The sequence below is a fragment of the Callospermophilus lateralis genome, chromosome 11, assembly GCF_048772815.1.
Source record: "Callospermophilus lateralis isolate mCalLat2 chromosome 11, mCalLat2.hap1, whole genome shotgun sequence".
NCBI lineage: Eukaryota > Metazoa > Chordata > Mammalia > Rodentia > Sciuridae > Callospermophilus > Callospermophilus lateralis.
The window spans coordinates 21,324,570-21,338,137 of record NC_135315.1 but is presented as its reverse complement, the minus strand read 5'-3'; the positions used below and the strand labels follow the sequence as shown (position 1 = coordinate 21,338,137).

Sequence of the window (13,568 nt, the reverse complement as noted above, 5' to 3'; positions counted from 1 at the left end):
GAATCATCACATAAGGTTGTTTAGAATAGGTATCCACTGAAAACTTCCAAAAGTACCTTGGATGTACTTTTATATAATGTAAAATATAGTATAAAATGTAGCTAGATATATGAGTGTTATTCTTTAAAAACATGCTCTGAAAATATCTGCTTAATAGTTTGAGTTGGTGCTTCCACCTCCTCACACCTTTGTTAAATGATCATCGTATTTTACATGTGGGGCAATGGCACTTGCCCATTTTCACAGATGCAATGAAGAAAAAAAGAGTACGAAACTTTATCATGTCTTTGACTTTAGTTCATAAACACTGAGGTTATTGTCAACAGAATACATAAAGATTCACATATAGTTGGTGCTAAATAAATTTGTTTTTGAATGAATATACAAATAATATGATACAATATGTATTTATAATTATACCAACTTATCAGTTAAAAATTAAAATTTTACTTCAACTTGCTAAGAAAAGTTGTACTTGAGGCTCTGTTCATTTGAAATATGAAATTGCAGCCATAAGCTGTTTTAAAAATCTCATAATTTTTGCAATCATGAAATATTTCAAAATGGATACACTTTTCTCAGTAGAAGCTTCATATATATATAACTTTAGGAGAGGGGTTCCAAGTTCATAACTAAAATGAACATATTCTGAGCAGCCAAGATTATAGTGTTCCTGTATTTATAGTATTTTTCCTGATTCCAAAATTCTGGGCTAATGTGATTATATGTGATTTTATTCTTTTCTTTTTTTTTTCAATCTCAAGTTGAATAATTTGTTCTCGGTAAAATATTGAGTTAGTGAGCATCTCAAGTACCATCTACTTTCTATCTGTCAGACCCCACTGCTCTCTCTGGATTGTTTTATTAGTGTAATTTATTTAAAGGTCTACTTCTAAATTATGTATTCATTTCCATGAATTTGAGGAAAAATTACATTTAATTAGGAATATATGCATAGTGAAACATTAACAAGGACATCTTTTTAGCAACTAAAGTTCATGATCAATTTAATTTTAAGGAAGAGTGCAGAAATTGTTTCTGAAAGGCTTACTCCTCCTATTTTTACTTTCTATAAAGTTTCACTATCCTGAGTTTTGCAAACACACCGTTTTATGATTTTGTTCAAAGTTACACTTTGCTAGTTTAAGGAAAACAAAACAAAGCAAAACCCTAAAATCATGAGTGATCATCTCCAAGAGTGTGAAGGTTTTCCTCCACCTTTCGGATGTGTTATTTACTTGTAGAGTCTCTTCACTGTGAGCAGCTACATTAATCTTAGAATCTTACAGTTCTAAAGAGCTTTACAGCTTCATATTGCTCAACTTGTGATAAAGAGAGAAGATAAATATAAACCCCTCCTCCCAGCAAACATCAGCTGACAAAACTAAGCAGCTTGCTAAGGAGAAATACTTCAGATGGAAAAAGATTGTACATTTCTTTTTCAAAATTGGAGCTGTTTAGGAGTCTGCATGAAGGGCAAGGGAAAAATAAGTATCTGGGGGAAATATGCAGAGTGGTTAATTTCTTCAGTTGTAGAGTGTTTTTTCTTTCTGTTCTAGTAATAGTGAATATTTAGTTAGCGCTCACTATCTTCCATGTGTGAATTGACTCACTGAATCCTTATAATTGTGTGAGGCAAGTGCGATTTCTTCTTCTTTTCTTCTCCTTTTTGTTTGTTTGTTGGTTTGCTGTGGTGGAAATAGAACCCAGGCTAGGCCATGGCTCTAGCCCTGAGCTACGCCCTTTGCTGGAAGGCACTGTTCTGTCCAGATTTTACAGACCAGAAAACTGAATATCAGTGATGCATAAAACCACGAGCAGATGGCAGAGCTGAATGCCAAACGGAGGCCACCAGCCTCTGAATATGTTCTTAACTACTGTGCTCAGTGGTATGCTGGTGTGAAAAAGCTCCCAGGGGACATTGAGTTTTTAAAAAAGGGAAAGTCCAAGTTCTGTGTCATAAATATTCCCATCATGGCCAGGTTCAATGGTTTAATAGCCAGCTGGGAAAAAATCACTGACTAGTCCTCAGGAGCAGGGTTGGCTTGCTCCAGCACATCATTGCTGATCCTACATGGTCTCTGTGCTTCCTACACAGTATCAGCATGAAGACAGACCACTCGGCTATGATCATTTTAAAATTGACTTCGTAGAGGTATGATTTCCATACACTGAGTTGTACCCATTTTAAGTGTACAGTTGTGACAAATGAACTCATCTGTCACCATTATCACAATCAAAACAGAACATATCCATAATCCTAAAGGTTCTCTTGTACTCTCCCCAAATAACCAGCTAATCCCGTTCCTTCACTGCTTTCAGACCAGGTGACCACCGATCTGCTTTCTGTCATTGTATATGAGATTTGTGTTTCCTATAAATGGAACTATACAGTATATATTCTTTTAGTCTGACTTCTTTAGCTCAACATAATGGTTTTGAAATTTATCCAGCATTTTTTTTTTTTTAAAGAGACAGGTCCTCCTATGTTGCCTGGGCTGTCTCTGAACTCCTGGGCTCAAGTGATACTCCTGCCTAAGCTTCCCAAATAGCTAGGTGCATCCCACAGCAGCACCTGGCTTCCTCAGTGTTTGTAGATTAGTTCTGTCTTTATTTATTGGAAGGTTGTATTCGAGTATGGGGGTTTGTCATAATTTATTTATTCACCAGAGAATTTTTAATATATATATATTTTTTAGTTGTAGGTGGACACAATACCTTTACTTAATTTATTTATTTTTATGCAGTGCAAGGATACGAGCCCAGTGCCTCACACAAGCGAGATGAGCACTCGATCACTGAGCCCCAGCCTCAGCCCCACCAGGGAATTATTTTTTAACCTAGAATTCTCGTCATAACAAGTCTTTTATAAATATGTTATTGCAATTGAAAGAAGATTCATTCAATTACCATCCCAACATTTTTAGTTTGATTTTAAGCTTATGATACTAATATTAAATGATGACATTTTAGATTCAATGCCAAGAGTTAAGAAACATTTAGTACACATCAAAAACCATTTATTCAGTTATATGAATATATTTTTCATTTTCATTTGATATTCAAGTGTATTATTTAGAGCCCTGAGTAGTTCAGATTGGCTGTCTGGTGTTCTAAACTCTAAATGATTACCTTTTAAAAATCTTTTGCCTTTCTGGGGAGTAATTATTAGTTACATAAGATAGTTTTGATTTATTAAGTTGATGCTTTAAAAAAAGTTTGCTTTCTCCTTCTCTTTCTTCTCTTCATTTGCCTTCTTCCCTCTGTCTCCCTGTCTCTCAGATAAAGTTTCTACTATTGAGAACATCTCAAGTGGCCAGAACAAACAGGTTAATTTTTCAAAGGAATCCATTCATAGTACCCTTATGAATGAATTCCTTTTTAAATATTGCAAGTTTTCTCTTCATATGTGGAAGAAACTATTCATCTCTTCCCCTGCCCCCCCACCCCAAAATCCTGAAAGTAGAAGAGGGATTTTAAGGGAAAGGGGAGAGAGGAGAGGACAAGAGAGGACAGAAGGGAATGTGAACATGATCAAGACATGGTATATGCATGTGTGTAGATGTCTCAGGGAAGTTCATTAATTTTTACAATTAATATATTAATAATGGTAATAATAAAGTTGCTCTCCTGATATTCCAGCAGGGGGCGCTATTATAAAGCCTAAAGTCATACCTTTGACCCTTTTTTTTTTTTTAGGTTTTTAAAAAATTGTTATTATTTTTAGGGTTGGGTTGTGGCTCAGTGGTAGAGTGCTTGTCTTCGCATGCGCAGTTCTCTGGGTTTGATCCTCAGCACCAAGTAAAAAATAAATGGCTGAAATAAAGATATTGTGTCCAATTATAAAAATAAATATTAAAAAAAATAAAGAGCTATTTTAAAAAATATTATTATTTTTATATATGACAGCGGAATGCATTATAATTCATACTACACATATACAGTACAATTTTTCATATCTATGGTTGTAATCAAATAGAAATGATGGTGGAATGTGATAGACATCATTATCCAAAGTACATGTACGTCGTTTGGCTGTCTATGGTTGTTTTTCCAGGTCGTTCCCTTCCTACGGTGACCTATTTGCAAACCCGTTTGTTTTGAATAATTTAAAGTCCTTCCCCTTCTGCCCTCAGGATTATTAGTCATACGTGCTGTTCGTTAAACATTTTTTACAACATGCAAAGGAAAAAATTACTTTCCACAGCCCTTGCTAATCCTCAGGAGATTACTGTAACAGTTCAGTACCTACAGTATTTTCCAGACCTTTCTTTAGCTTAATACAAAATAAAAGCATTTAAAAGTGAAATTTTCAATTGGTGAAATTTTAAATTTTAAAATAATCACAGACAATCTGTTTGTCTTTTGCTGTCTAATCTTTTCCTTAGTTTTTTTTTTTTTCCTCTTCTGAGCGAGTTACTTTCCTTAAAGACAGACCTTCCACTTCTGCAGTTCATAAGAGTCCAGAGGGGCCTTTTATGCTTGTGCAGAATAAGGGCTTGTGGTCAAGTGAACAAAGATTTGAGTTCAAGACAAGTTTGCTGCTATGGTCTGAAAGCTTGTGTTCCCCCAAATACATATGTTAAACCTAATCACCAATGTGATGGTATTAGGAGGTGGGGAGTTGATTAGGTTATGAGGGCAAAGCCCTGGTGAATGGGATTAGTACCCTTATGAATGAAAAGAGGCCCCACGAGCTGCCTTGCCCCTCCCACCATGTGAGGATGTGGGGAGAAGGCACAGTCTATAAACCAGAAAGCGGGCCCTTGCCAGACACTGAATCTGCTTCCAGAACTGAAAAGATACGCATTTCTGTCATTTATCTCTCTCCTGGTGTAAGGTGTTTTGTTAGAGCATCCTGAACAGACTAAGACAGATGCTGTTAATTGCATTTCTGGACAGTGAGAAGAGGGCAATATGGATTTAGATAGTTGAGTGAAGATTGTACAATATTCTAACAGAGAGATTATTAGGAAAGGAATGCTATTCCATGAACTCCTGGGCCATCAGTGACTCAGGGAAGTTTCGTGAAATCATTGATTTTTTTCAGATAGTTCCCCCTACCCCCGTGGTATAATCTTGCAGCGGCTGACTTCCTCCATGGTATGCAACCTAAGAGACCAGAGCAGAACTGAAACGCTTTTATATCTATCCTCTGGAGTCATGCACTGTCACTTCCTCCACAGGTCTGCTTTCTTTTCCTTGTGGAAGGCACCCACAAGAGGGCAAGAGTACTAGGAGCATCCCTGGGCCACTGTGGAGGCTCCAAGAAGTGACCAGTGCCTAGATGGTATTGGCAGCCACGGGATTAGTTGACATTTCCTGGGGAACAAGTATTTAAAGAGAAGGATGGAATCAACATTCAGAGGTTGCAGAAGGAAGTCTGAGAAAATGCTTCCAGTGAAAGTAGTGTCTCAGGGAGTCCTGTGGGGGGAATGCTGAGAAACTAAGATGGCTAAGAAATGATCCTTGTGCAAACCCCTTTCTCCTTTGAGTCTTGCACCATTCTGTTTGGTTACAAGGAAAACGGATGTTATTTAAAACAGTAGCTTTTTGCAGGCACTTTTGAGTACCATGGAAGTGACATCGAGTCTTACTGGGAATAGGGACCTTGTTCTCAGGAAAAGACCCTGATTATCTCTCTGGGTGTGAAAGGTGAGGTCCTCCTATGATGTGTGCTGGAGAAATGAATGGAGGACCTGAAATAGTAAAACCAAGGTTGATTTCAGAAAGCTGCACACTGAAGCAAGTCAGCTTAAAATGGCACAAGAGCCCTCTGTGGGCTTTGTACTCAGCTCTGGGATTCATCTAGGCTTGGCTCATTCCCTCCCCTCTGCTCCCCTGGACACTTCTGCTCATCCCTCCCCTGGTTTCCCCATCCCATTTTGATTCCATATAGTAAACGATGAGACACAAACATTGAGTACTTTCTAAGTACTTCCCAGGTTACTGGGGTTTTCATCTTGACAATACCCACTCTGTGAAGCAGATACTAGCATTGCTGTTATTTCCACCTTAAAGATCAGAGGTTAAGTTATTCGCTATTATGTATCAGGGTCAGGATTTGAATCCAGTCTGGCTGAAGAGCCCATATTCTTAACCATGAAACCCTGAGCTTGTATTCTTTTTTAGGGTTTTGAATTTGGCAACCCAGATCAAACCACCGTCTACTCAGGCTTAGACTTTGGCTGCCTCCTGGCCCAGCTCAGAACATGACTTCTGTTATTGCCTTGTGGCTCTGACTCATCCCAATAGAAACCCCACCCTGGGCCCCACTGCTGCCAGCTGGGAGAAAGGAGAGTAAAGCAATATTCATTCCCACCCTTGTGTCTCGTCACATGTATTTATTCTGTTTCCTTTCCCTCTCCTCTGCCTGGTTGATTTTTGTATGAAGCTTTTAATTGTTGCCTGACATATTGGCCACTTCTTCCTCCACGTGTCCTTTAAATTCCTCTTTAGCCTCTCTCACAGTGACACCATTCCCTAACTCTGAGCTACTTAAGATGAGGATATATTTTACTTATCACTGAGCCTTCAACCTGGCATGCTGTAGGGTCTCAATGATTGTCTTTTCTCCCCCAGTACTGGGGATTGAACTCTGGGTCACTCTACCATTGAGCTATATCCACTGCCTTTTTTATTTTGAGACAGTCTCTCATTAAGTTGCTAAGGCTGGTCTCAATCTTGTGAAATCCTCCTTCCTGAACCTTCCAAGTAGCTGGGATTCTAGTAGTGGGTCACCATATCCAGTCAATGTGCTAGAAAATTAACAGGACAATTGTTATCCCTTGTAGTGGACAATATAATTTTTTGGCAACCTAAATGGGCTGCTGTAAATAGGACAGGACTTCTCAAAGAATCTTCTTAACTTAATCTTCAACCCAGGCATCTTTGTGTTTTCTCCTTGACTATTAATATTTCAAAAACTTCTCTCTAAGCCCTTGACATTATTGTTGGAATCAAGAATGTGCACACTTCATATTATTGCCATTAGTCTTTTATTCAAATTAGCTCCATTAAAACAATACTACTTTGTCGAAGTTCTGTGATTAATAAAAATAGTCCAGATCACCAGAAGAAAGTTCATTAAAAGACTATTCTAGATCCAGAAGGTAAAGTAATTTTGGTGGGTTATGAAGATCAACATGGTTGCATGGTTTTAATTGGATATTGTCTCATAGAGCAGAAAGGACTCAAAAGTGAGTAGGAAATACAAAGAGAATGAAACAGACCAAAATAGAGACTGAACTCAGCACCTCACTCTGAAAGCATCATTTCTAGTTGTAAATTGCTTGTCCCTAAGGAACCAACCACAGGGTAGATTTTGTGAAATTTTACATTACTTCTTCAAGTTCTTGAACTTGGGATGAGACCACCTCACCATTCACCACCTCCTGCACGATGGTCTTGATTTTTCGGGTTTTGTTTGGATCTAACGAGTAAAATGGAATAAAGGGGGCAGATGTTAGTGTTTCAAATATTTAATCCAAAATTGGCTGTTGTTTGACTTAAGCAACTAAGTTATATATTAGCTAATACAATCCATTAAATTTAAACTTTCAAAAGTGACTTTTAGCTGGATGTGTTGGCACACACCTATAATCCCAGTGGTTTAGGAGGCTGAGGCAGGAGGATTATAAGTTCAAAGCCAGCTTCAGCAATTTAGCAAGGCCCTAAGCAACTTAGTGAGACCCTGTCTCAAAATTTAAAAAATAAAATATAAATAAATAAGTAAGTAAGTAAGTAAATAAATAAATAAAAGCTGGGGGATGTGGCTCAGTAGTCCAAAAAAAAGGTAACTTTTACATTTTAAAACAAAATGTGTTTTTTCCCCTCAGTGAAAATGAAATATATTCAGTATTACCTTATGCAAAAATGAATATTTTTCTTTTTGAAAATTTCAAAAGTGGTGTGGTACTCATAGTACCTCTTTGGAGAGTATGATTTCCCCCTGTAGGCTTGCAAAAAAGTTTTACAATGCTATGGACTGCCCCGCACCTTTGCAGTGTTGGAGATAGAATCCAGGGCCTTGCACTTGCTAGGCAAGTGGTCCATCAGTGAGCTACACCCCTAGTCCGGGACTGCTTTTTTTGCTGTAAGACTACACAAATGTTTTTCCTTGGCTGAGAATACAGGTATACTTTAGATTTAAATTGTTAATAATACTGTAATGTTCAAAGAGATCTTACAATTTTAGTCATTAATAGATGTGATTCCAATTTACTTTCAGTGATTGTTATCTGCCTACCTTTGGATGAATCAATCGACTGTGCTTGAGATTTGGAGCCTGTCACAGATAAATTTTCATCAAAACCATCACTGTGGATAGATATCACATGATTCCTCCTGGAATGAGAAGAAATAAGAATTTGCTGTTTGAGCCAACAGTCATAAAGGTATGGAATACTATGGTCAAATAGAGAACATATTCCAAATGTCTCGACTGAAGGATGCACCCTGAGAGTAATCAATTGGTTCAATGCACTCTTGTTTCTAAACCCTGCCTAAAACGGGATCTCAGAGTGAAGAGACCTGGCAATTAATGGAAGATTTGGTTTCAGAAACGAGATTTTCCAATTTACAGCTCTGAGTTCTCCTTCCCTAGAAGGAGCTGCTATCTCTTCTGGAAGATTTGTCATCATAGGTCTGAGGTGGTTCAGATGGCTCCCATCTGATATGCCATCTTAGCATCAGGTCACTGATACCAGAAACTGAAAGGGCAGTTTTTCTGGTACATGCAGGTTCCTTTACCATCTCCTTCTGTCTGTGGTGTCTTTGCTCATCACAGCATTTTATGAATTATCAGGTGTGATGAGGTGTGAAAATACTTTGCACAGTATTTAATACATCCCAGGCATCGTATTTCCTAAATATATTATTTTCTATCAACTAAAGAACCTTTTCTTCTTGCAGGAAAAAAACAACAACAAACAAACCAAAAAACAAAACAAAACAAAACAAAAACAAACAAACAAAAAAAACTGCATCGGGTGCCCACTATTTGTCAGCCCCAGAAAGTATTTCCAACTTGAACGTGTACACACCCTTGGTCCTCCCCGTCCAGCAGACGGCGATAGGTCTCAATCTCCAGCTCCAGGCGGGCCTTGGCGTCCAGCAGGCGCTGGTGGTCCACGCTCTGGCGCTCGGCATCTGCTCGCACCTGCTGCAGCTGGGCTTCCAGGTTGCCGATGAGCTGCTGCACCTGGGACAGCTGATAGCAGAAGCCACCCTCGGTTTCAGCCAAAGAGTCCTCCAGGGATTTTTTCTGCATGTGGAAGGGAAATGGCACAGACATGACAATGAAGGAAACTGAAGACAGGAGGGCAGCCAATGGTCTAACATACTTTGGGTGCAGCGTTATGTTTGGAAGTTGAAATGGTGCGGGTCCTACCATGGCCAGCTGCGACTGGAGCTCGATCTCCAGGTTTTGCATGGCGCGCCTCAGGTCGGTGACCTCGCTCTTGCTGGACTGAAGCTGCTCTGTGTTGGTGCTGATCTCCTTCCTGAGCTCCCCGCTCTGCAACAGCAAAAAGGGGCGCAGGGAGCTCAAGCCTGGAGCCTCGAGCTCTCTTTCCGTGACTGTTAATCAAAGCCGTTTGCGTTTGTGTTGTTACCTTTTCAAGGAACCAGGCTTCTGCGTCCTTCCGATTTTGCTCAGCCATGGATTCATACTGTGTCCTCATGTCGTTGAGGAGCCTGGTGAGGTCCACTCCTGGTGCAGCGTCCATTTCTACGCTGACCTCGCCTGGGCCACCTGCCCGGCAACTTAGGAGCTCCTAGGGACAGCAAGTGAAAAAGCGAGGTGCAGGGGACCATTGTGATTTTAGAGGGCCCTAGATGCTTTTGCTTTTCTGGGCCTCTTTCATTACAACAATAGTAAAAATTATATATTTTTGATTGACTTGGTATAAAGACAAATATATCAATATATTAAACTCTTTAAACATTCATCATATTCTTCTGACTTAAAAAAAAAAAAAGATATTTTCACAGGCCCTTTAAGACACTATAGGCCCTATATGCTGTGCCTGGGACCCAGAAGGACTGGTTGGCTCTCCTTTTAGAGGGTCCACTGTCTATACAGGAGGGGAGGCTTGGTATGCATGTTGCTGGAGGGTTTTCAACGCCAGCTACCTGAGGGAGGGCTGCAAGCAGTACCCAGGCTTGCAGAGTTTGTACCAGTCATTGAAAATTGAGTAGAGAATCCTTTAGAAACTTAATGCTGGTGTCCATTCTCTACACCAGCCTCTGATATACATCATGGCCCATCAGAGTTCCACGTGTGGCATATATAGCATTGCATGTTATTGGTAGACTTGTTTTTATCTAACTTGTGACATATTATATATATTTTTTCAAAACCACTAAATCAAGATAATTAAAATTCTTATTGTCATTATCTAATAATGAAAATGACAAAACCAGAAAGTGCCTCTGTTTTGTTAAACCTTAGTAGGAACCATTAGTAGCAGCAGCAGCAGCAATGTACCCACAGACACACCCAAAACAAATGGCCACTTGAACAGGCCGTGTTTTAACCCTAGATTTGCAAATCTGAAATTATAATTTTGGGGTCTGGGAGGAAAAAAAGACAACTTCTGACCTCCTCGTGGTTCTTCTTCAGGTAGGCCAGCTCTTCTGTCAGGTTCTCAATCTGCATCTCCAGGTCAGTTCTGGCCAGGGTCAGATCGTCCAGCACCTTGCGCAGGCCATTGATGTCAGCCTCCACAGTCTGGCGTAGAGCCAGCTCATTCTCATACCTGAAATCAGTTTAGGGATTCAACACAACAGTTTTGACAAGGCCACTGCCATCTTCAGGGTTATTTGGTGCATGAATCGCTGCAACTGTTTGAAAACAGCAACGTTGTAGTGTGTGATACAGTTTTTGCTTTTGTGACTCCCTTCCTTCCTCTTTCCAAGTGTCATAATTAAGGGAAAAATTATGAGGTGATGCTTTTTGACCAGCAATGAACCCCAATAGCACCCCGGGGAACAGAGTCCCCTTTGGCTACTACAGCTATGAACAATAAATAGCAGCCCCTATCTCTAGGTGCAGTTCCTAATGGCATCCTAAAAATAATTGAAAATTAAATAATAGTTACTCTTTTTACTTAATTTTCTTCATGATGTATTTTATTTAAAACATCAGTACTTCTTCATTAGGTCTTTTGACAAGATCTTACAGGTTCAGGCCATCACCTTCCCGTGTGGAAATTTTGTAATGCAAAAAGCTTTTATTCCTTATATCTTGAAGAATGGGATATGGAAAAGGAGATGGAAATACAAATAAAAGTGGATGTTTAATCTTTCAGTTGTATGTGCCAAGAGGAAAACAACTGTTTCAATGAAACCTTTGTCAAAAAAAATCATTAGTTCATTTTGATAACATTGAAAATTCAAGTTTAGGACATTAGTAGAATTATCATGTTGAATTATGAGTCATTATAACTATGGTGATCCATAGCCTTAAGAGTAAGCAACTTATTTTAAGAATGTGTACTGTGAAGTGTGTTTGATTCTAATTACTTTTTAGAATGTCCTATGTGCATTTGCCAAACACCAAATGTATGGAGAATGTGAACTTCAGAAGATTTGAAAAATTTGCTATCACTGAAGACAGGAAAAAGGGAATAAGAGGACGTGGTAGGGAAGGTCGGTTATCATCCATCTGTTTTACTCACTTCATTCTGAAGTCCTCGGCAGCCAGTCTGGCATTGTCAATCTGCAAGATGAGCTGGGCGTTGCCAATGTTGGCAGAAATGATCTGGCAAAATAAAGGGAGACATGGAAAATGAAGTTCTAATATGCTACTAATTTACAAAGATATTTTTGACACAGAGTTCAAGTGGTAATCTTAAATGCTGGGTTTCATTATCAGTTTAAGGCAGTTTCATTTTTTTCCCTAAGGAAACCTATTTATAAAATGATATTGAAAAATTAAACATACATTTCCTAGGATGAGAGTAGAAATATAGTCACTATATGGTGAATGATAGTTGAAACTTTCTGGTGCAGGAGATCAAACCCAGGGCCTTGCACACTTTAGGCAAGCACTCTGCCTGCCACTGGGCTACTCCCCCAGACCTCTAAACTTCTTGGGATGAAAAAATTATCCAAGTACAGTCAACCTGAAAAATATCTAGTAGATAATTTTTACTGTAAAATATTATAATAATAAAAGAAAAATAATTCCCAAAGCCGCCCCAGAAAACATGTTCTTACCTTATTCCTGAGATCTTCAATCACTGGGTAGTATTTACTGTAATCATTCTGTGACCCTGAGTCTGCAGTCCTAGTCCCTCGTGTTTCATACCAATCTCGAATTTTGTTTTCTAGATCAGCATTAGCCTCCTCCAGAGCTCGAACCTTATCCAGGTAGGAGGCTAATCTGTCATTCAGATTTTTCATGGTTTCTTTTTCTGATCCAGAAAGAAGGCCTCCATCATTGCCAGAGAGGACAACTAGAGAGCCACCTCCTAGGTTCCCCCCCAAACCCATCCCCATCCCTCCTCCAAAGCCACCTCCCAGGGATCCTCCATAGCCAGCGCCCAGTCCTCCTGCCAAGGAACTTCCAGAGCCACCACCAAAGACAGAACTAGAACCAAACATAGAAGCAGCTGAGAAGCCTCCTCCGTAGCCCATTCCAAGGCCATAGGCGCTTCCCCCATAGCCACTTGCAATGCTGGAAGTGGATATGCCTCTGGGTCTGCCCGACATCCCACTCTGAGAGGACAGCCGCCGAGACAGCCCAGAGGTGCGCACTGAGAGTGACATGGTGTCGCTGGAGAGACTGAGGGCCTGGGGAAAGTGGTGGCAGCTGGAGAGGAAGCGTTGCCAGCCAGCCAAAAGTGCTGACCTTTTATAGGCTGTGAGATGGGCATCGAGGTTGAAAAGTTCACTGTCCCCATTCCAAACAGGGAGTTGCCCCCAACTTTTTGTTCCGCTCAGCAAGGGAATGATTTATGAATAGCGAAAATTCATTGACATAGAAATAATTGAATAATTATTTGCATGAAATATCTGTTATACCGAAAAGAAAGCTGGGTGGAGTGGAGATAAGTTGTCATAAGAAATTTTTTTCTTCTCCAAATTATTCTCCTCGCCGTTTTCTCCGCACCGTCCAGAGTCTCAGACATAGCAGGAAAGCGACCGGTGACTGTCGGATGGGTAGATTGATGAATCCTTCCTCCTAAACCTTAAGCTTACAAGTGTTTCACCCTTCTTTCCTGTCTGTTTCCTTTGGAAACTCATCATCAACCACCCAACCATGATCTAGAATCTCTTTCTAGAATACAGCTTCAGAAGGAACCTGCTAGCTGAAGGCGGGCAACGAATGCATTTCCCAGCCTGATTCTGGAATTTGAATTTTCAAGATTTTTAAATCCACTTAGCATTATCTTCTCTAACTCCATCCATTTACCTACAAAATGCCATGATTTTATTCTCTTTTATTACTGGGTAATATTCGATTGTGTATATTTACCACATTTTTCTTTATCCATTTATCTACTGAGGGGCATCTAGGTTGGTTCCACAGTTTAGCTGTTGTGAATTGTGCTGCTATAAAC

At 39.7% G+C, this 13,568-nt stretch overlaps 1 protein-coding gene across 1 annotated transcript; it reads right to left on the bottom strand.

The window, feature by feature from the left end:
- Positions 1-7,334: 7,334 nt before the first annotated feature.
- On the bottom strand, positions 7,335-12,774 carry Krt12 (keratin 12). The gene is made up of 8 exons (XM_076871792.2): positions 12,223-12,774; positions 11,682-11,764; positions 10,604-10,760; positions 9,615-9,776; positions 9,392-9,517; positions 9,045-9,265; positions 8,249-8,319; positions 7,335-7,432 (listed from the first exon to the last, which is right to left on the bottom strand). The coding sequence occupies exons 1-8, from the start codon at positions 12,772-12,774 to the stop codon at positions 7,335-7,337; spliced, it is 1,470 nt and encodes a 489-aa protein (XP_076727907.2).
- Positions 12,775-13,568: the final 794 nt, after the last annotated feature.

What these genes read in the sequence shown, in the direction of transcription:
- Krt12 (XM_076871792.2), bottom strand. Translation starts at nt 12,774, where the DNA reads ATGTCACTCTCAGTGCGCACCTCTGGGCTGTCTCGGCGGCTGTCCTCT. An exon ending in TTGAAGATCTCAGGAATAAG is followed by an intron (nt 11,765 to 12,222) that starts GTAAGAACATGT and finishes TTATTTTGCCAG; the next exon opens with ATCATTTCTGCCAACATTGG. An exon ending in GCCGAGGACTTCAGAATGAA is followed by an intron (nt 10,761 to 11,681) that starts GTGAGTAAAACA and finishes AACTGATTTCAG; the next exon opens with GTATGAGAATGAGCTGGCTC.